The 23,395-nt window shown below is 43.4% G+C and overlaps 1 protein-coding gene across 2 annotated transcripts in view; it reads right to left on the reverse strand.

The window, feature by feature from the left end:
- Positions 1 to 23,395, reverse strand: part of mbtps1 (membrane-bound transcription factor peptidase, site 1) — a 166,202-nt gene that overhangs the window by 101,980 nt on the left and 40,827 nt on the right. The window contains exons 4-9 of one of the 2 annotated variants that reach the window (XM_072518450.1): positions 21,351 to 21,551; positions 19,014 to 19,124; positions 15,964 to 16,073; positions 12,910 to 13,026; positions 10,555 to 10,622; positions 5,111 to 5,213 (exon numbers count right to left, since the gene is read on the reverse strand). In XM_072518450.1, the coding sequence (XP_072374551.1) occupies positions 5,111 to 5,213; positions 10,555 to 10,622; positions 12,910 to 13,026; positions 15,964 to 16,073; positions 19,014 to 19,124; positions 21,351 to 21,551 (710 nt within the window). Of the gene's footprint in view, positions 1 to 5,110; positions 5,214 to 10,554; positions 10,623 to 12,909; positions 13,027 to 15,963; positions 16,074 to 19,013; positions 19,125 to 21,350; positions 21,555 to 23,395 lie in introns of both variants that reach the window. The other variant, XM_072518449.1, reaches the window with a different exon arrangement.

Raw genomic sequence — 23,395 nt, forward strand, 5'->3', positions numbered from 1 at the left:
CGCCACTACTATCTCCGTTTCACCCTCTGGTGGGGCCATCATCATTACCCCTAACAGCCTCCGTATATTCGTGTTCAGCTGTCTCCCCTTCACAAACCCAGTTTGGTCCTCGTGAACCACCCCCGGGACACATTCCTCTATTCTCATTGCCATTACCTTGGCCAGGACCTTGGCATCCACATTCAGGAGGGAAATTGGTCTGTAGGACCCGCATTGTAGCGGATCCTTTTCCTTCTTTAAGAGAAGCGATATCGTTGCTTCAGACATAGTCGGGGGCAGTTGTCCCCTTTCCTTTGCCTCGTTAAAGGTCCTCGTCAGTACCGGGGCGAGCAAGTCCAAATACTTTCTGTAAAATTCAACTGGGAATCCGTCCGGTCCCGGGGCCTTTCCCGTCTGCATGTTCCTAATTCCTTTCACCACTTCTTCTACCGTGATCTGTGCTCCCAGTCCCACCCTTTCCTGCTCTTCCACCTTGGGAATTTCCAGCCGATCCAAAAAATCCATCATTCTCTCCCTCCCATCCGGGGGTTGAGCTTCATACAATTTTTTATAAAATGTCTTGAACACTTCATTCACTCTCTCCGCCCCCCGCTCCATCTCTCCTTCCTCATCCCTCACTCCCCCTATTTCCCTCGCTGCTCCCCTTTTCCTCAATTGGTGTGCCAGCAATCTGCTCGCCTTCTCCCCATATTCATACTGTACACCCTGCGCCTTCCTCCATTGTGCCTCTGCAGTGCCTGTAGTCAGCAAGTCAAATTCCACATGCAGCCTTTGCCTTTCCCTGTACAGTCCCTCCTCCGGTGCTTCCGCATATTGTCTGTCCACCCTCAAAAGTTCTTGCAGCAACCACTCCCGTTCCTTACTCTCCTGCTTCCCTTTATGTGCCCTTATTGATATCAGCTCCCCCCTAACCACCGCCTTCAACGCCTCCCAGACCACTCCCACCTGAACCTCCCCATTGTCATTGAGTTCCAAGTACTTTTCAATACATCCCCTCACCCTTAGGCACACCCCCTCATCCGCCATTAGTCCCATGTCCATTCTCCAGGGTGGGCGCCCTCCTGTTTCCTCCCCTATCTCCAAGTCTACCCAGTGTGGAGCATGATCCGAAATGGCTATAGCCGTATATTCCGTTCCCCTCACCTTCGGGATCAATGCCCTACCCAACACAAAAAAGTCTATGCGCGAATAGACTTTATGGACATAGGAGAAAAACGAGAACTCCTTACTCCTAGGTCTACTGAATCTCCACGGGTCCACACCTCCCATCTGCTCCATAAAATCCTTAAGCACCTTGGCTGCTGCCGGCCTCCTACCAGTCCTGGACTTCGACCTATCCAGCCTTGGTTCCAACACCGTGTTAAAGTCTCCCCCCATTATCAGCTTTCCCGTCTCAAGGTCCGGGATGCGTCCTAGCATTCGCCTCATAAAGTTGGCATCATCCCAGTTCGGAGCATACACGTTTACCAAAACCACCATCTCTCCCTGTAATTTGCCACTCACCATCACGTATCTGCCCCCGTTATCCACCACTATAGTCTTTGCCTCGAACATTACCCGCTTCACCACTAATATAGCCACCCCCCTGTTTTTCGCATCCAGCCCCGAATGGAACACCTGCCCACCCATCCTTTACGCAGCCTAACCTGGTCTATCAGTTTCAGGTGCGTTTCCTGTAACATAACCACATCTGCTTTAAGTTTCTTAAGGTGTGCGAGTACTCGTGCCCTCTTTATCGGCCCGTTGAGCCCTCTCACGTTCCACGTGATCAGCCGAGTTGGGGGGCTTCCCACCCCCCCCACTTGCCGGTTAGCCATCATCTTTTTCCAGCTTCTCACCCAGTTCCCACGCAGCTGTATCTCCCCCAGGCGGTGCCCCCCCGCCCATCCTCTCCCGTACCCACTCCCCCCTTTCCCCAGCAGCAGCAACCCAGTAATTCCCCCCTCCCCCCCCCCCCCGCTAGACCCCCCGCTAGCGTAATTACTCCCCCCATGTTGCTCCCAGAAGTCAGCAAACTCTGGCTGACCTCGGCTTCCCCCCGTGATCACGGCTCGCCCCGTGCGGCGCCCCCTCCTTCCTGCTTCTCTATTCCCGCCATAATTATCATAGCGCGGGAACCAAGCCCGCGCCTCTCCCTCGGCCCCGCCTCCCATGGCCAACGCCCCATCTCCTCTCCCTCCCCACCTCCCCCCATCACCACCTGTGGGAGAAAGAAAAGTTACCATACCGCAGGATTAGAACATAAAACCCCTCTTCGCCCCCCCCATTCGCCCCACCACTTTGTCCAAACGTTCTTTTTCATAATCCACTCATTCCAGTTTTTCTTCTACAATAAAAGTCCACGCTTCATCCGCCGTCTCAAAGTAGTGGTGCCTCCCTTGATATGTGACCCACAGTCTTGCCGGTTGCAGCATTCCAAATTTTATCTTCCTTTTGTGAAGTACCGCCTTGGCCCGATTAAAGCTCGCCCTCCTTCTCGCCACCTCCGCACTCCAGTCTTGATAAACGCGGATCACCGCGTTCTCCCATTTACTGCACCGAGTTTTCTTCGCCCATCTAAGGACCATTTCTCTATCCTTAAAACGGAGGAATCTCACCACTATGGCTCTGGGAGTTTCTCCTGCTCTCGATCCTCGCACCATAACTCGGTACGCTCCCTCCACCTCCAACGGACCCGTCGGGGCCTCCGCTCCCATTAACGAATGCAGCATCGTGCTCACATATGCCCCGACGTCCGCCCCCTCCACACCTTCAGGAAGGCCAAGAATCCTCAGGTTGTTCCTCCTTGCGTTGTTTTCCAGTGCCTTCAACCTCTCCACACATCGTTTCTGGTGTGCCTCCTGTATCTCCGACTTCACCACCAGGCCCTGTATATCGTTCTCATTCTCGGCTGCTTTCGCCTTCACGACCCGGAGCTCCTGCTCCTGGGTCTTTTGTTCCTCCTTTAGCCCTTCGATCGCCTGTAGTATCGGGGCCAACAACTCTTTCTTCATTTCCTTTTTTATCTCCTCCACGCAGCATTTCAAGAACTCTTGTTGTTCAGGGCCCCATATGAAACTGCCACCTTCCGACGCCATCTTGGTTTTTGCTTGCCTTCCTTGCCGTTGTTCCAAAGGATCCGCTGCAATCCGGCCACTTTCCTCTCCTTTTTCCATCCGTGTCCAGGGGGGACACCCTCCTGGTTTACCGCACGGTGTTTTTAGCCGTTAAAATTGCCGTTGGGGCTCCTATCAAGAGCCCAAAAGTCCGTTTCACAGGGAGCTGCCGAAACGTACGACTCAGCTGGTCATCGCCGCACCCGGAAGCCTATAGTTTTATTATTAATGCATGCATTACTGTGGTTGTGATTTGTAAAAAGTGAAGAAAGTTCAATAAAAATATATTTTTTCTAAAATCTGTGGGCTGCAATTTTAAAAAGGTGAAGATAAGTGCTCAAATGATTGGATCAGTTAACAGTGATAATCACAGAACATTTTGGAAAAACCCAATAGGTCTGGCAGTATCTGTAGAAGGAAACAAAGTTAATGTTTCATGTAAATGGCCATGCATGAGAACTTTCACAGTGGCAGTATCAAAAGATTGAGGGTTAAATGTTTAAACCACCATCGAGCTCTACACTTGGTTACAAGAAAATTTTTAACACAAGTGCACTTTATGTCAGGGTTAGATCAGGTAATGCTGCACTACGTTGCCTTTTGTCATTCGAAGTGACAGAGATCTCGGGTTTGGAAGGTGCTGCAAAAGGAGCCTTTTTGAGTTGCTGTAGTGCAATGTGTAGATGGTACACACTGCTGCCAATGTGCAGTGCTGGAGGGAGTAAATGTTGAAGGTTGTGGATGAAATGCCAATCAAATGGGTTGCTTTTATTCTGGATGGTGTACAACTTAAGTGGCAAATGGAGAGCGTTTCATCATATCCTGACTTGTGCCTCGCAGATGGTGGACAGGCTTTACCAGCCTTTGCCCTGCTCATGTAGCTGTAGCCACAGTATTTATATGGCTCATCCAGTTCAGTTTCTACTACATGATAACCAGTAGGATAGTGATAGTGGGGGATTCAGAGATGGTAAAGCCACTGAATGCCAAGGGGCAATGGTTAGATTCTCTCTTGTTGGAGACTCATTACCTGGCACTTGTGGCCACATGTTACTTGCCATTTATCAGCCAGGATATTGTCCAGGTCTTGCTGCATTTGGACATGGACTGCTTCAGTTTCTGAGGAGTCGGGAACAGTGCCGAATATTATGATATCAGAGAAAATACCCACTTCTGACCTTGTGATGGAAGGTCATTGATGAAGCAGCTGAAGGTTATGGTTGGGCCTAAGACACTACCCTAAGGATCTCCTGCAATGGTGTCCTGGGACAGAGATGATTGACCTACAACCACCTTCCATTCTGCCAGGTATGACTCCAACCAATTGAGGCTTTTCCTCCTGATTCCCTTGACTCCAGTTTTGCTAGAGCTCCTTGATGCCATACTCAGTCAAATGCTGCTTTGATGTCAAGGGCAGTCACTCTCACCTCTGGAATTTAGCTCTTTTTTCCATGTTTGAACCAAGGCTGTAATGAGGTTAGGCGTGACCCTAGCAAAACCCAAACAGTGTTGTCAGTGAGCAGATTATTGCTACGCAAATGCTGCTTGATGGAAGGGGTCATCAACCGTACTATCATTTTACTGATAAGAGTGTAGACTGGGGTGGTAATTGGCCGGGTTAGATTTGTCCTGTTTGTTGTGTCCAGGACATACCTGGGTAATATTCCACTTGCCGGGTAGATGCCAGTGTTGTAGCTGCACAAGCATAGCACAAGTCTTCCATTGACCATTATTCGATTCCTATTACTCAGTCAATGTTGCTACGTCCCTTTTATTCCATTAGTCTTATTTGTGAAACTCTCACATAATCGGTAGGAATTCCACCACTTGTATGCACAAGTCAAAGTACTGAAAGAAGGCTGTTGTAGTTTAGTTAAATTATAGGCAGACTCTACACTTTCTCTTCAGTTTTGAGAATTCACTTAGGTTAATGTTACAAGGAACCATTTTCTGACACTACATGATTCCCACTAATCAACAGCACTGTGTTACATGCAAGTGACTCTGTGGCTTACCCAAGTGGTCATTCCTCTGGAAGAGAATCGAGCCATGTTGTCTTCAAAGTCAATTCCACCCACACCAATTACATCCATCTGGTCAGCAGGGTTATTGAGGGTGCTGAAAAAAGTTACGGCATCTCAAACATCTCAAACAAATAATACTACAATTAATTATAACACAAATTGGGAATATTTGCTAAGGAAGGGTTCAATTCCTTTAACTGTGTAATGAAAAGCAGCTGGTTTATAACAGCTTAATATTAGTTTGTTGTACAACAGCTATTCCATGTTCAATCTCTGGGTATCTCTACATTGGTTTAGGTAAAACCCATTGTACTGGTGGGTAACTGTACACAGTTAATTGTAATGTAGCAACACTAATGCCCACACTTGCAGAGATATCCCTCAAAACCCTTAAACCTTGAAAGTGACCCTCCACCCTGTTGACACTAGTTTACAGCTACATTAATAGTCAAAATGTAACACCCAATGTCTTGTTCTGCAGGAAATCGCCTTCGGTAGCATGGCTGTAGTCACTTGGAAAATTTTACAAAAGATCTCCCCCTTGAGCATTAAGTAAATTGCAGTTGTACGTCAGTCATGTTAGATCCTATCTGTCCAGAAGTAAACATGGTTAAAAACACATTGACAAGTATTCATGTTGACAGCTATTCGAGCCCTAGATGACCCAATCCTTTCTTCAGCTCAACAACTACCACTATTCCATATCTACCACTGTTCCACATTCAACAGAAGTTTAGTCCCTCATGCACTAATTCAGTCTCCCTTCCCAACTGTTCATTCAGCTAAATGCAGTAGCAGCAGTTTTGCCATCTACAAGTTGCATTGCAGAATGCGCCAAGGCTCCTTCTTGGTACTTTGCAAATCAACATCCAACAGCTCAAAAGGACAAGGGCAGCAGATGCAAGGTCCCCTCCAAGCCACACATCAACCAGACTTGGAAATATATCTGCTCCTCCACTGTCACAGAGTCAAAATGCTAGAACTCCCTCCTTAACAGCACTGTGGGTGCATCTACACCACACGGCCTGTAGAGGTTCAGGGTGGCAACTCCCCACCACCTTCTCAAGAACAATTTGGGATGGGCAGCAACGTCCACACCCAATGAAAGAATAAATTATTTTTAAAAATCTTCCTTCATAAAGTTGGTCCAAATCACTGCTATGAGTTGCAGCTCCTGATAGCTACACGAAATGCTCTCAGCCAGGCAGATGATCATCAGTGACGAGGTTTAAGGATGAGTCCCAGAAAGTGGGGTCCCATGAAACCAGTCTCCAAACTGGTGGGATTCATTGGAATTGGAAACCTGAAGCTAAAAATTATATCTTGCATGACATTTCTGCTGAACACAGGAACTCCGGTATCTCAGTTTTTAAAATGTTTGATATCAGCAAACATGGCAATACATGGCAAACATTGTTGGTCACTTCCCAGATTTCAAACAGTTTCCGTATCACAAATGGATCCCATTTTTAAAATGAATTCACAAAGTGATCCACAAACTGCACTTGGGAGATTAATAATTAAACTAGTATGGCAGGGGGGGTAGGCACGGGAGCAATAGGTCAGAAGGTGAGAGCATTGAGGGAGAACTAGGGAATAGGGACAGTGTGGCTCTGAGGCAGAGCAGACAGGGAGAAGTTGCTGAACACAGCGGGTCTGGTGGCCTGAAGTGCGTATGTTTTAATGCAAGAAGTATTACGGGTAAGGCAGATGAACTTAGAGCTTGGATTAGTACTTGGAACTATGAGGTTGTTGCCATTACAGAGACCTGGTTGAGGGAAGGGCAGGATTGGCAGCTAAACGTTCCAGGATTTAGATGTTTCAGGCGGGATAGAGGGGGAAGTAAAAGAGGAGGCGGAGTTGCGCTACTGGTTCGGGAGAATATCACAGCTGTACTGCGAGAGGACACCTCAGAGGGCAGTGAGGCTATATGGGTAGAGATCAGGAATAAGAAGGGTGCAGTCACAATGTTGGGGTTATACTACAGGCCTCCCAACAGCCAGCGGGAGATAGAGGAGCAGATAGGTAGACAGATTTTGGAAAAGAGTAAAATCAACAGGGTTGTGGTGATGGGAGACTTCAACTTCCCCAATATTGACTGGGACTCACTTAGTGCCAGGGGCTTAGACGGGGCGGAGTTTGTAAGGAGCATCCAGGATGGCTTCTTAAAACAATATGTAGACAGTCCAACTAGGGAAGGGGCGGTACTGGACCTGGTATTGGGGAATGAGCCCGGCCAGGTGGTAGATGTTTCAGTAGGGGAGCATTTCGGTAACAGTGACCACAATTCAGTAAGTTTTAAAGTACTGGTGGACAAGGATAAGAGTGGTCCTAGGATGAATGTGCTAAATTGGGGGAAGTCTAATTATAACAATATTAGGCGGGAACTGAAGAACATAGATTAGGGGCGGATGTTTGAGGGCAAATCATCATCTGGCATGTGGGAGGCTTTCAAGTGGCAGTTGAAAGGAATACAGGACCGGCATGTTGCTGTGAAGAAGGAGGATAAATACGGCAATTTTCGGGAACCTTGGATGACGAGTGATATTGTAGGCCTCGTCAAAAAGAAAAAGGAGGCATTTGTCAGGGCTAAAAGGCTGGGAACAGACGAAGCCTGCGTGGAATATAAGGAAAGTAGGAAGGAACTTAAGCAAGGAGTCAGGAGGGCTAGAAGGGGTCACGAAAAGTCATTGGCAAATAGGGTTAAGGAAAATCCCAAGGCTTTTTACACGTACATAAAAAGCAAGAGGGTAGCCAGGGAAAGGGTTGGCCCACTGAAGGATAGGCAAGGGAATCTATGTGTGGAGCCAGAGGAAATGGGCGAGGTACTAAATGAATACTTTGCATCGGTATTCACCAAAGAGAAGGAATTGGTAGATGTTGAGTCTGGAGAAGGGGGTGTAGATAGCCTGGGTCACATTGTGATCCACAAAGACGAGGTGTTGGGTGTCTTAAAAAATATTAAGGTAGATAAGTCCCCAGGGCCTGATGGGATCTACCCCAGAATACTGAAGGAGGCTGGAGAGGAAATTGCTGAGGCCTTGACAGAAATCTTTGGATCCTTGCTGTCTTCAGGGGATGTCCCGGAGGACTGGAGAATAGCCAATGTTGTTCCTCTGTTTAAGAAGGGTAGCAAGGATAATCCCGGGAACTACAGGCCGGTGAGCCTTACTTCAGTGGTAGGGAAATCACTGGAGAGAATTCTTCGAGACAGGATCTACTCCCATTTGGAAGCAAATGGACGTATTAGTGAGAGGCAGCACGGTTTTGTGAAGGGGAGGTCGTGTCTCACTAACTTGATAGAGTTTTTCGAGGAGGTCACTAAGATGATTGATGCAGGCAGGGCAGTGGATGTTGTCTATATGGACTTCAGCAAGGCCTTTGACAAGGTCCCTCATGGTAGACTAGTACAAAAGGTGAAGTCACACGGGATCAGGGGTGAGCTGGCAAGGTGGATGCAGAACTGGCTAGGCGGATACAGAACTGGCTAGGCCATAGAAGACAGAGAGTAGCAATGGAAGGATGCTTTTCTCATTGGAGGGCTGTGACCAGTGGCGTTCCACAGGGATCAGTGCTGGGACCTTTGCTCTTTGTAGTATATATAAATGATTTGGAGGAAAATGTAACTGGTCTGATTAGTAAGTTTGCAGACGACACAAAGGTTGGTGGAATTGCAGATAGCGATGAGGACTGTCGGAGGATACAGCAGGATTTAGATTGTCTGGAGACTTGGGCGGAGAGATGGCAGATGGAGTTTAATCCGGACAAATGTGAGGTAATGCATTTTGGAAGGACTAACGCAGGTAGGGAATATACAGTGAATGGTAGAACCCTCAAGAGTATTGAAAGTCAAAGAGATCTAGGAGTACAGGTCCACAGGTCATTGAAAGGGGCAACACAGGTGGAGAAGGTAGTCAAGAAGGCATACGGCATGCTTGCCTTCATTGGCCGGGGCATTGAGTATAAGAATTGGCAAGTCATGTTGCAGCTGCATAGAACCTTAGTTAGGCCACACTTGGAGTATAGTGTTCAATTCTCGCCACACTACCAGAAGGATGTGGAGGCTTTAGAGAGGGTGCAGAAGAGATTTACCAGAATGTTGCCTGGTATGGAGGGCATTAGCTATGAGGAGCGGTTGAATAAACTCGGTTTGTTCTCACTGGAACGAAGGAGGTTGAGGGGAGGCCTGATAGAGGTATACAAAATTATGAGGGGCATAGACAGAGTGGATAGTCAGAGGCTTTTCCCCAGGGTAGAGGGGTCAATTACTAGGGGGCATAGGTTTAAGGTGAGAGGGGCAAGGTTTAGAGTAGATGTACGAGGCAAGTTTTTTACGCAGAGGGTAGCGGGTGCCTGGAACTCGCTACCGGAGGAGGTGGTGGAAGCAGGGACGATAGTGACATTTAAGGGGCATCTTGACAAATACATGAATAGGATGGGAATAGAAGGATACGGACCCAGGAAGTGTAGAAGATTGTAGTTTAGTCGGGCAGCATGGTCGGCGCGGGCTTGGAGGGCCGAAGGGCCTGTTCCTGTGCTGTACATTTCTTTGTTCTTTGTTCTTTGTAAACAGAAGACTCCAGCAAGTCTTAAAGCATCCATATCCAACAAAAGCAAATCAAAGTTTTGCTGGCATTAGAAAGACTCCTAAAAATGCTTGAATACAACGCAATAATTTCTGCCTCAAGATTTACTACTAAATGCAGAAGAGATTGCACAGGCTCAAACTGGCTTTAGACATCTGTTTCCAGTCGATGTTTGGCTGCCTTGTATTCTATGAATGCTGTAGGGGTATATTGGATGTTCTGCTCAACACTCATGTGATTCTGGCACCTTCAACTCCCCGACTTAAAAATCAGACATGAAAGAGTTACCAATGTCATCAAATATCCAGCATCTTTTTCCCCTCGTCACACATTGCATTCACTGAAACGAGGATGTACATCATTACTCAAGAATGTGGGGTGGAGACAAGGTTTTTGCAAAGTGCCATTTAATAAGTATAATTAATGTGTTGGAGTCATCCACTGCCTGTAGTAATGAGTGTAGACCGCATAACCTGTATACTTGCATTAATTGCATCATATTGAAGGTGTGGAATATTGCCGAAATTCACTTTCTCTGTTCTAACCTGTCTCTTAAACCAGGGAATCTACAGACAATATTTACAAACTTTATCCGCCCCCCCAAAAGCACTACCTTTGTATAAAATAACCAAGAATGCAGAGGCAGTATCTTCCTATTCGGACTGCAGATCTGGCCACCATATTTTATACAGCCCACTTAAAGAACAGTAGTCCTATTCCATGTTTCGCTTTCCAGTGCCTCAGTTGTCTCCATTTTTTCAGTACGATGTACTCCGATGCCCATTTTCTTTTACATTGACACCCATGCTTAAACAGGAAGACCCAAAAAGTCAACAATACCAAACTCACCCATAAAGAGGGCCATCGTTACCAATTGCAGAGACCATGATCACTTTGTTAGCTGTCAGCTCCCAAACCTATAAAACCAATGAGAGCTATCAAATATTGTTTCAACAGCATGCTCATCTCTATACCCTCTAAAAGGTGCCTTGCAGTCATCTCATCACATTACCATGAGCAGCAGATTTATCTCTTTCCTCAAGAACACAGATTTCCCTCCGTCATAAAGGATGGGACAAACATTCACCAAAAGGTGAAAATGCAAAATGTTAAATGATAACATTTACTTTTCTAGCTAATTTGTTTTCAAGTTTTGAGCAGCAGAAAATATATTGGGGTAGTGAAGAGAAAAGACAGGACACCGTTTAGAAAGATATTTGAGTTATATAACATTATATAGCATCTAAACATCTGATTGCAGAGTGTGAGCTAAAAGCATGGTTGTTTCAAGGTGCCAACAGGCTTCTTGAACCTCCCAGTGTTTGAAGGATTAATTGTTTCGTACTTGAACACAGAACAGGATAAACCAGGATGGAAAGTGACTGCATATTATTCCAGCAATATTAAGGACGGACACTATGGCATTGTCTTTAAGTGCACACATTGATCAGGCAGTACTGACCCAAATATCTTTGGAATGATTTGAACTTCATGTCAATTAACTGTTGGAGAAGTGTTTAAAATACACCGAATAACATTAAATATACAGAAACAGGACATAATTTATGCTATTTGTCTCAACCACTCCCTCTAGTAGCAGGTAGGCCCACAGGCTCAACAATGAGCATAGAGATTTCTTCTAACTTTTCCATTTAATTTCTTGGTGACGATCTTAGATTGACAAGATCTTCCTTGTGTCTACGCTATCAAAGCTGATCATAATTTCAAATTTTCAGTTAAGCAAGCCCTCTTTTTAACAAAAACAAATAACTAATTTTGTTCATCCTTGGCGATAATTTTATATTTGGATATCATCGTTGCAAACCCTCAATATCCTTTTTGTGATGATCAGACATTTTATACAAGTTTAACATACAGTCTCTACTTTCTAATTCTATTCCTCGAGAAGTAAAGCAAAATCAAGTACTGGGGTTTATTATGTCCTTTTGAACTTGCATTGCTGCTTTTCAGGATGTGCACATTTATACTCCCAGCTCCCTTTGTTCCTTCAAGTAACATGGGTCTCCTTCATTTTCTTACCAAAATGTAATACCTAAATTATCTATGTTGTATCCCCATTCTATCAGTTTATTGTCTTCTTGTAACTTGTTGCAGCCCTCCTCAGCATTGACGATACAAGCCACCCCACAATTTATCATCCATAAATTACAATGTCTAATCAGGAATATAAAAAAAAGTGTGAACACTGGTCCTAGTATTCATTGTTGTGCGACTCCACTTCTGCTTCCACTCAATGCTCCCCTTTACTCCTGCTCTCTGCGTCCTGTCCTGGGAGCCAGCTAGCAATCCTACCCCCACAAACTTCATACTCGCTGACATTATTTATTAGTTTATGTGGCATTTCTTCAAAAGCCTTTTGAAAGTTTACAGAAATTACATATACAGCATTACCTTTGTTTTCTCTGTAACCTGCACATTATAATTAAACCACTTTTATTCAGCCAAGGGCCTTGGCTATTTGCATGCACTGAACTGCAGCATTTCCATCTGTGAAATAAATTTGTCATGGCACTAATTTGATTCCTAAAGCAATAGCTCAGCAGGAGAAATAAAGACATTTTATAGTGGGCTGGATGCCCATGTCACAGTGCATTCCACACTTACCTTCTTACCAGTGATGACACTACATTCATCTTGGGAGCTAGATATTTAATCATTAGCTCGACAAAAATTGAATGGTTTTGAAGCCACGTCAGCCTGGAAGTATTCGGAAAGAGGACACTTACAAATAAATGTCTTTACAGGGTACCCTCACAATTCAAAGCCGTGTGTTATATAAGATGAAGATTTGCACAATGTCTCATCACCAAGGAGGGACATGTTTTAAGGTACACACACAGGATTTGTAAGACAAATGAGACTGCACTTGGCAGGTACTGGATGAACAAGACAGCTGCCAACTGGCATCAGGAAGGCCATCTGTTTCTGATGCAAGCAAAAAGCAGTCATTTGGCTTTACCCAAGCGGAGCACATCAATTCCCCACCAAATCAAAAATCTCAAGTGTGCTTAGCAAGGTAGTGTACAAGATATTTGTTGTTACACAAGTCATACAATACAAAACATAGGAGGGTTATTTGGCATCAACAGAGCAACCACCATTGATTAAATCATAAATTTCATGCCCTTATCAAAAGAATGGCTACATATTCAATAGTTCTTTACATCTCTCAATCAAACCAACCTTATCGACAAAAGGATGATCCATGAAGTCTGGTCCACCTATACTGAGATTTAGAACATCTATCTTCTTCAAAATTGCATAATTAAAGGCATCCAGGAACCAAGAGGTATAAGAGACCTGTTTAAACAAAATCAGAATTACTCATTTCTAAAACTTGTATTAGGTTCACATCAAAACACGAGACATCCGTTCACTTATTTCACAATTCCCTTTCTCTATCTCTCCCGACTCAACTGTTGCTAAGCGGTCAGCCAGGATACCTCTTTAGAGTCATCGTTGCCACACTGATCAATCAGGAAGTGGCACTTCATAAAAAGGTCTTTTCGTAACGCATGCTACTTCACTAAGAATCTCAACCAACAGAATACAGTTCACATGTCATTTCAGGCTGAGCTCCGAGTCTACACTTCCAAATGACAATCCGGTGAACCTTTATCACAGATACACTGCATTTGTGATAATGATGTACTGAGGTTCATTAGGTGTACACAGCTCTGGGGACTCTGGAATTGAAGGCCTCCTCTGCTGAAGGTAGTTTGGTTTTACAGGTAATTTCAAAAACAGAATTAAATGCTATATGACAGATAAATTGAAATTGCATTTCAAGATAAATTCAAACTCTAACAAGATAACGAAGGTTTATCAATCATTCTTTCACTGCAACAATAAAAAAGTGTGTTCATAAATGAACGCAGCTATTAACTCTTGGTTAAACCAAGGATAGTCCACCAACATGTTGGAGTTAAAAAATCCACTGAGCTTAAGAGACTCACTGACATCAGGTTGGTCAAAACCAAAGATAAAAAACAGTAGCTGCAATCTTTAATTTTAAAAGAAGTCACACCACCCAAGACCTTTTGCAGTCCATTACAGGGTATTGCGCAACCACTGAACCAACCAAAAGCAGACAGTAGATACAACCAAGCAATTTGACTCCACAAAGCACTTCCCCACAGAAAAGAGCTAGACTCAATATTTGGATATTTTTGTACACATTTACCACTTCTTTACATCTGAAGAATGATCACTTTGTGAATAAAAGGGTGACTCATTAAATCTCACATCAGGATATCAGTTGTTGGTCCTCTTGCAGTAAAGTTGCCTGAGGGAAATCAAGGTGAAGGAGCAAATCCCTGTTATCACTAGGTAACTACATAATAAATTGTCTAGGCGAGCACTACTAAGAGGCATTCTAACTAGCCAGGCCCCTGGAGTCACTACCATCTGGGAACACAGACCTTTAAATTTTCCCTATCCATTTTTCCTTCTCATCAGCATTTTTCTCTGACAAAAATATCCAACAGAACTGAATTACAGCTTTTACACAGGCTGCAATGGGAAAGGGTGATTCACTTAACGTGTTTTCATTTAAAGTTGGCACTTAAGTGAGGATTGATTGTAAGTTAAGTGTGCCACAATGGCTGCAGATATACATTCAGCTCATTTTGAAAATGTGCAAAAGGAACATCAGTGGCTATGCACTAATGATGGCCAATCAGTAGCTTTGAGTGGGGATAGAGAACTGAAATCTGCTCAGAAGAAGTGGATAGGAATTAGCAAGCAAGACACACTCATGATATTTATAAATGTATATTTATAAAGAATTTATATTTCACACCATAAAAATTGGAAAGGGAAACTAACCATAAATTACATGGACAGTCTCCCATTAACTTTCAAAAGGGTCACTTTTAATACTCAACTAAGCTAAAAAAGATGAAGGATACATGAACACAACTGAATGATCAGAGCTATAAGCATTCATCTCACTGACCCTACCACATGTTGGCAAACCAAGGGCTTTGTCCTCAACAGACTAATGTAACTGCATACCAAATGCAAAACACAGGCCAACACGTCCAGCTGTTAAGAGGTATGCGTGGAGTAAAAACATAGCCAATGTTCCAAGATGATAAATGAGAAGCAAAAATCATATAAGTGGAATCTACTTCAAATATAGCTATACAACCTGTTTATTGCGCATAGGACCAATTATCAAACAGTGCATAATAGTTTGTATAATACCCTGCACAAGGGCACACAAACATTACACTAAAAGCAAATTCCACCTGGACTTCAGCCAACAGGAAAATGGATAATAAATAACCAGTTAGGAGTGAAGTATTTCAAAAATTGTGCATTCTTTGGTCTGGCCAGTTCTTCCCAAGGAACACAGGAGTTAATCTCAGGGCATGTAGCAACCTGCAAAGATATTGGTCAGTTTCTCTACAGAGAAATTATTTCAATGGTGGTTATGGTAACTTGATGCCTATGCCCTTACCTCAAAGGTTCAAATTTTTTTAAATAAAGTCTCTCATCAAGCTTTACAAAATTAAGACTTCTCCAATCTATTTTCTTGTTTGCTAGAAAGCCAGGGCATCATTCAAATCTCACATCACACCCCAGACAACCATAAAGCAAGGCATGTGTTTGGAAAGGTCTAGCCAGTGTAAACAACCGGTCCCACTTCACATAACCTAGATGGGTTATTCACATCAAAAATAGATTTAGAGCATATTTGATTGGTAATGACAATTTATCCTTAAATCCATAGAATCCCTACAGTGCAGGAGGAGGCCATTCAGCCCATTAAGTCTGCACCCTACCTAGGCCCACACCGCCACCCTATTCCTGTAACCTCATCTAACCCAGGGCAGCACGATAGCACAGTGGCTAGCACTGTTGCTTCACAGATTGTAAGGTGGATCGGACATTCTGAATTCTTCCTCAGTATACCTGAACAGGTGCTGTAGTGTGGCGACTGGGGGATTTTCACAGTAACTTCATTGCAGTGTTACTGTATGCCTACTTGTGACACTAATAAAGATTAGATTATTATTATTAACCTGCACATCTTTGGACTATGGGAGGAAACCGGAGCACACGGGGGAAACCCACGCAGACATGGGGAGAATGTGCAAACTCCACTGTCACTCAAGGCGGGACCGAACCCGGGTCCCTGGCACTGTGAGACAGCATTACAATTTCTTCTGAAACAATAATAATTCTACAAACTATGCTTGATAGCATCAGTGGAAAATGAACAGTCATTACCTGGTTGTTAGTGAAAACTCTGAAGATATGCAACTCTGCATCTGGTGCCAATCCCTGACACTCCCGCATGCTGGCAATCACTCCTGCAACAAACGTCCCATGCCCCAAGCCTAATATCAACATAAAAAGCAAGCAAAAAACACATGTTCAAGATCGGTGAAATGCCATCAACAATGTGCATATTCACCCATTAGACAGGGCCACAATGTGGCAGATTATACTTTCTCCCTCTTCCTTCCCACCTCAAATGTATGAATAGGACTCAATTTTTAAAAATATGATGGGACAGACAGAGCACCACAGTATTAGTCCCAACAGTGAAGCCATTTCTTACACCAATGTAGTTTGCTGTGAGGAGGGTAGAAACATCTGAATACTCTCCACTTTCAATGAAGGTGTCTAAGACATCAGTGTATCCCTGTCCACTGAGAAACTTGCCTTGCCAGCTCCAAAGTCAGCACACACTGCAGCAAGGACTATTTCCATTCTTTTCATGCAAATAACTTTTTTCTATTTTCTTAAAAACTGGTGAAGACACCAAGGCTACTCTTCAACATATTAGTTATTGAGATTCCTTCAGTCACGTGTGATGTATCCACATGCCCCACAGTACAATCTAAGATGTAATGCAGCAGTCATAAGACCAAAGTTAAGCTACCACTTTTGTTGAAGTGGTAATTTTTGTTAATGAACTAGTCCATGATCCAAATATATTAAAAATCAATGAAAACATCATGGTACACATTAGCTCAAAAAATACCCACCAACACACCGCACACACCCACCCACCCACCACACCCACCCACGGATTGGCGGTGGCAGACTGGGGGGGGGGGGGCGGCACAGAAACAGAGAGACAGAGAGAGAGAGAGAATCTCAGTCAAGAACAGATTTAATAAATCATCTACACCTAAAAATAGTACATATCAAAATGCTGTATCCATACAAAACTACAAGAAAATGACTCTTCTGCTTTTTAATCTCTGGGTATAGAACTGTATAAATTATACATTAGCCAACATCACTGTCTCAAAGGGATTTGCCAATCCCAAGTTAGCAGCAGGAACACCACCCCCTGTTTGGTCAAAATTTCCCAGTAAAGGATGCTTTTGCTGAAAGAAGCATATTAAGTGAATGAACGTACAACCGCCGACCACATAAGCCAGTCGATAATTACATTGAACTCCAACCTGCAGAACCTATCTTCCTCATCTGAAATGTTCCTTCCCTCAGCTGCCCCTGGTCTGTTGTAAATCCGGAGTACCTCAAAAACGCTATTTTTTTAAAAAACTGTGATCTGTTCATTTTTATTCACAGGTATGGTGCTGTACTAGTTACAGTACTCAACGGGTAACAAAACCGGATAACCAGAATTGAGAGTTCAACTTCAACTTGTAAAATTGTTTTACTTTTTTTTTTAATTAAGGGGCAATTTAGCGTGGTCAATCCAGCTACCCTGCACATCTTTGTGTTGTGGGGCCAAAACTCACACAAACTCGGGGAGAATGTTCAAACTCCACACGGACAGTGACCCAGGGCCAGGATCGAACCGGAGACCTCGGCACCGTGAGGCAGCAGTGCTAACCACTGCACCACTGTGCTGCCCAACTTGTAAAATTCAATGTAGTTGAGTTCCTAATTTGTGGGCTAATACAAGAAAACAGTAAGCATTGTCATTAATGTCCTTCAGAGAAAGTAGCTTCCATACCTATCCAATCTGACCAACTGCAACTCAAGACCCATGCTTTGCAATTGACTTCTTGCTGGTCTTGGGGAAACTTAGAGATGGGCACACAACAATGGCTTGGTAGTTTTTGCCAAGATCTTAAAGTTATGTCATTAGAAATTTAAGTCACTTCATTCAAATTATCTTCTAGATGATTATTCACTCACTAAAATTTTGACATTGTGTTATTCATGTTGCCAAAAAACTTTGCATCATCAGGACAGATCAAAAAAGCTATTGGTTTGACAATTTGTAGAAGAGGATAGAGATGGGGGGGAATAATGGGACTTGGTCCTGGTGACTTGTTAAAGGTCCCCATGGCATCTCATTCAGCTGGATTCAGCAAGAGATCACAAAGCACAAGTTCCTGAGAAGAAAAGGCATGACAATCCATGGAGAGCAGACCATGGGCTGGCAGGGGACACAAGACGCACCAGTTACCAGTCTCGTGGAACCAGTTTGATTACTTAAAGGTGTCTTATGATTAGGGATGATTGTGTGCTGCACCTTTTCCTGATTGGAATGGGTTTGGTAGACTAAACAGCCTTTCCACACTCTTCTATCTAAAACTAAAAGTGGAAACAAAACACGTTGAATATGGATGCCATTGGTACCAATAACGTAATGAAAGCAATGCACTTCACAAATCATTGAGATACTCCATGGGATACATAAAGAGTCCTGTAGAGCAAGATTGAAGGATGTTGGTGATCTTCACTCCAAATGGTTGATCATTGCACCACACACAGCCTACAACCTTCCCGATTCCTTAACTATTGCTCCCGATGACTGATTAGTAGTGTTTTGGCAGACCCCGAGCCTTCAGCTGGAGCAGCTACAAGTCGTACCTTCCTGTAATTTGCAATTCAACAGTTACCCTCCCAGTTCCTCCATTACATGTGCCAATGGCTACTAATCCATGGCCTCAGGCAGAAATTTCCTCTCTATAGCTCACAAACTGGAGATGGTGATACTTCAGAATTATCCCTCTTTGTTAAATTCACTGATACCAGTTCTGGCTTGGACTAGAATACTTGCCACAAGTACAAATATAAAATGGCCGACAAACAAAAAAGTTAACTTTTTTCTGCTAATAATGGAGTGAAATCTCAGATCATAGATCATGCAGAAGAATAACCCTTATCTAATGACATCAAATCTTTTATTACATTTTTTTTCCACAGCAGGAAATGTGGCCCCCACACTCCACAAAATGTTTGCGTTTAGCTAAAGCAGTAGTGTCTGACAGCATATTCTGAAAAATAAACCCCAAACAATAAATCACATCCATAAAATACGGTTTGTAAAATTCAAGGGAACATACCATCATCTAGAGTTTTCTCATTGGTCCAATTTGTCCGTTCTTTCACATTTTTGAAATGAGGATGTTTTTCACTAAGGCCCGTATCAAACACGGCTACTTTTACACCAGCACCTGAAAACGTGATTAAAAACCAATCTGAAAATCTAGACAGTGCAGCCAGTTTTGTGAAAATGATAGTTATAACATTAATCATTTTGCTTCAGAAACTTCCTGACCCACTTTGAACACCCAGTTAATTTTAGTTTACCTCCTCCACTGAAGGTGGGCGGAGGGAATGTTTTTGCCTCACGTTAGCTGTTTGGCTGTAAACAATACATCTCCAAAAACAATGAGCAGATTTCAACAAAACGTGATACACAGATTGGGTAATGTCCCAATGGAAGTATTAGAGCCGGATCTTGGAATTTCTTTTAAAGGATCCATCAATATTGGGAGATAGGGAGAATTGACTTTTTTGTTCAAAGAACGTTGTGGGTTGCTTTGTTTCGAATTGCTTAAAATGTTGTGGATCGTCTCAGCTGCTGTTCTTGAATTTGTGCCAGTTGTCAGAATGCAAATAGAATTTTCAGAGCAGGTTGCTAAGGTTGTCTCCTCAGTTGAGATGGAGGTTTTTAGCAAAAAGATGGTTTCAGCTTTGTCGTTACAGCGAAATCAGGGAAAAGCCTCAAGAAAGAGCTACATAATTGTGGTAACACGGAGTTAACACACTATGGCGGCTTAATACATCGAGTGCCCTTCTCACTCGTTTTATTTAAAATTGCCAGCAATTATGGCTTTGAAACATATAGCTACAATGCTACGGTTAGTGATTTATTGCTGGAAGTCCCAGTCATAATCAACTTGTCTGCTTCTTTGCTCCAGTTATCTGCCCATAGATTACATTGGGATGCACATCAAATAAACAATAGTTTGGAATTACCACTTAATTTGAAATAATGTCTCATCTCAGATAAGTGTTATCTAATCGACAATGGCAGAGAGGAACAGAGAAAGAGTGGTTCTGGTGGCAGCTTGGATTAGGGCAGATATCAGACACCGCCTGTGATGGGCATATAATTTCATACATCCTTTTTGTTTTGTACAAACTCTGAAGTTAATGCATTAACAAACTGAAAATGGGGCTCCAATGCAGAGCACAGTAAAGAGACTCCATCTTTCAAGGAATCGCATTCCACTTTCTTCCCAGAGTTAGCTCTGTTCCCATTTATGATTCCAGACTTCTGCAACTAACCAGAGTGAGTGTGAAGCATCATCAGTGCTACAGGTGCAGAATCAATTTAGCTGTAAATGTAATTACTGAAGTGACCAAAATAGAAACATATACAAGCAAGCAGTCAGAGTTTGGGGGTGGGGGTGGAGAAAAACAAAATAGATCAATTTGACTACAACTACAAGCTCGGAAGAGGTCATGTGTCTGACAAATTGCTCAAAGCCATTAACTTTAGCAAAATGGGGGGGGGGGGGGGGGGCAGCACGGTGGTGAAGTAGTTAGTGCTGCTGCCTCACAGCGCCGAGGTCCCAGGTTCGATCCCGGCTCTAGGTCACTGTCCGTGTGGAGTTTGCACATTCTCCCTGTGTTTGTGTGGGTTTCGCCCCCACAACCCAAAGATGTGCAGGATAGGTGGATAGGCCACACTAAATTGCCCCTTAATTGGAAAAATAAATTGGGTACGCTACATTTAAAAAAAAATTTTTTTTTTTTTTTTTTTTTATAAACTTTAGCAAAACGTGAGATCCAACCATCAAACCCAATTGTGTTAACTCTGCCATCATAATGGTCATGAACATAATGGTGAAACAAGCCCATGTACTATGCTCTGGGAACTACGGTTCGAATACCACCATGGCAGGTGGCAAAACCTGAATCGAATAAAAATTTGGAATTAAAAGTCTAACGATGACCATGAACCCATTGTTGATTGTCTTAAAACCCCATCTGGTGCACTAATGTACTTCAGGGAAGGAAATCTGCCGTCTTTACCTGGTCTGACCGACAAGTGAATGAAAAATGAAAATCGCTTATTGTCACAAGTAGGCTTCAAATAAGGTTACTGTGAAAAGCCCCGAGTCGCCACATTCCGGCGCCTGTTCGGGGAGGCTGGTACGGGAATTGAACCGTGCTGCTGGCCTGCCTTGGTCTGCTTTCAAAGCCAGCGATTTAGCCCTGTGCTAAACAGCCCCATGTGACCCCGGATCCACAGGAATGCAGTTGGCTCTTAACTGCCCCAAGGGCAATTAGGGATGGGCAATAAATGCTGGCCTAGCCAGAAATACCGACATCCCATGAATGAAAAAAAAAAACCCCACAGATACCTCCATCTGGAGTCCCATACATACCTGTATGCCCCATCTGCCACAATACATCTGCCTGTAGGGTCTGAGCTACCTGACGGGGGATGGCCCTCAATAGACGTCTGCTTGAATGCCTGCCAGTAGCATGCCAGAATCCAGAGCCCAGGGAGAGGCTGGTTCTCCTCAGAGGTCTTGAAGACTGCCACTTCTGCGTCCATCGACTATCATTGCATGGTGCAGCCGCATCTGCTGTAACAGAAGCAAAAATTCATTTCAAGTCTAAGATAAAATGGAACAAGAAACACCACTCTGACCGGATTTGTGAATAATAAAGGTGTCTTGTTTTGGGATTTTAAAAAACTTTTGAAGTAGGCTGACTTAATTGTGTTTTAAGGCAAAAGAGGAGCAGGTGGGAATAACTGATAAAACTAAAAACGGGACAGTTTTCCGGCAGAGTCGAACAGGGTCCGCCATAATCACTTCTTTGGCAAAACCTTTAAAACCCATAATTTCTCAATTATTCTACATCTGCCAAATACCTGGCCACACACCTAACATATCTATTAATAATAATATTTGTTAGTGTCACAAGTAAGCTTGCATTAACACTGCAATTAAGTTACTGTGAAAAATCCCCTAGTCGCCATATTCCGCCGCCTGTTCGGGGGCACTGCCCCTCAGAAATGCGATCATGCTGCAACTTGCTTTCCCACCTATCTTTGTACAGTTGTAAACAGTTGAGACCCCAGCACAGATCCCTGGAATATTGCAACTAATGCATCCACCATCTCTGCAGGCACCAAGATCCAAGGATGCAGCATCAGATTCAGAGGACTTGTCAGCCTTTAGTCCCATTTGTTTGCCTATACATTTTTGTTCACTATTATTGGGAATTTGTTTTGTATATTTTAAGTTTCTAGCATTTCCTGGTTTTCCATTAATTCCAGTCTCATCCACTAAGGAATCAATATTTACTTTAATAGACATCCAAATACTTACTGACTGTTTAATATTTGATGCCAGTAACTCACAATCATGTTTCTCCCTGGTTATAGTTTTCCTTTGCTGATTTCAAAAATGTTCCCAATCTTCTGGCCTACCACTAATCTTTGCAACTTGTATATCCATTTTCTCAATTTGATGCCATCCTTAGTTACCAACAGATGTTTCAGTCCTTCTCGTAAAGTATTTATTTCTCAATGGACAAGTCTGCCACCGCTAATCTAAAAGTCTTACTTTTTATTTTCCCAGTTCACTTTAACCACTTTAACCAACAAACCTTTAACTGCCCAAGTTTAAGGCACTATTTCAGATCCAATTTCAAACAAAGCTTTTTATTTGTGCCACATCTAAAAGAAGCACTTCCTGTCCATGTTCAGTGCAGTCTCAGTGTCAGGGAGTAAGCTAAAACAAACAAGTTGACTTGATACAGACCAAGTTCAAAGTATCAAGTCTGCACAGCCTTCAAGCAAAGGAACCCCACACAAGCACGGGGGTGGGGGATGTAGTCTACACAAGGCTGGAATTGAACGCAGGTCCCTGGCACTGTGACGCAGCAGTGCTAACCACTGTGCTGCCATGCCTCTCTCTATTCACTCGTTTCTTCTCCTTCAGATACCATTCTCGGAAGGAGCGATCACAATATGGTGGAATTTAAAATACAGATGGAGGGTGAGAAGGTAAAATCAAGCGCTAGTGTTTTGTGCTTAAACAAAGGAGATTACAATGGGGTGAGAGAAGAACTAGCCAAGGTAGACTGGGAGCAAAGACTTCATGGTGAAACAGTTGAGGACCAGTGGAGAACCTTCCAAGTGATTTTCCACAGTGCTCAGCAAAGGTTTATACCAACAAAAAGGAAGGACGGTAAAAGGAGGGAAAATCAACCGTGGATATCTAAGGAAATAAGGGAGAGTATCAAATTGAAGGAAAAAACATACAAAGTAGCAAAGATCAGTGGGAGACTAGAGGACTGGGAAATCTATAGGGGGCAACAGAAAGCTACTAAAAAAGCTATAAAGAGTAAGATAGATTATGAGAGTAAACTTGCTCACAATATAAAAAGATAGTAAAAGTTTCTACAAATATATAAC

This window comes from Scyliorhinus torazame, chromosome 10, assembly GCF_047496885.1.
Source record: "Scyliorhinus torazame isolate Kashiwa2021f chromosome 10, sScyTor2.1, whole genome shotgun sequence".
Taxonomy (NCBI): Eukaryota; Metazoa; Chordata; class Chondrichthyes; order Carcharhiniformes; family Scyliorhinidae; genus Scyliorhinus; species Scyliorhinus torazame.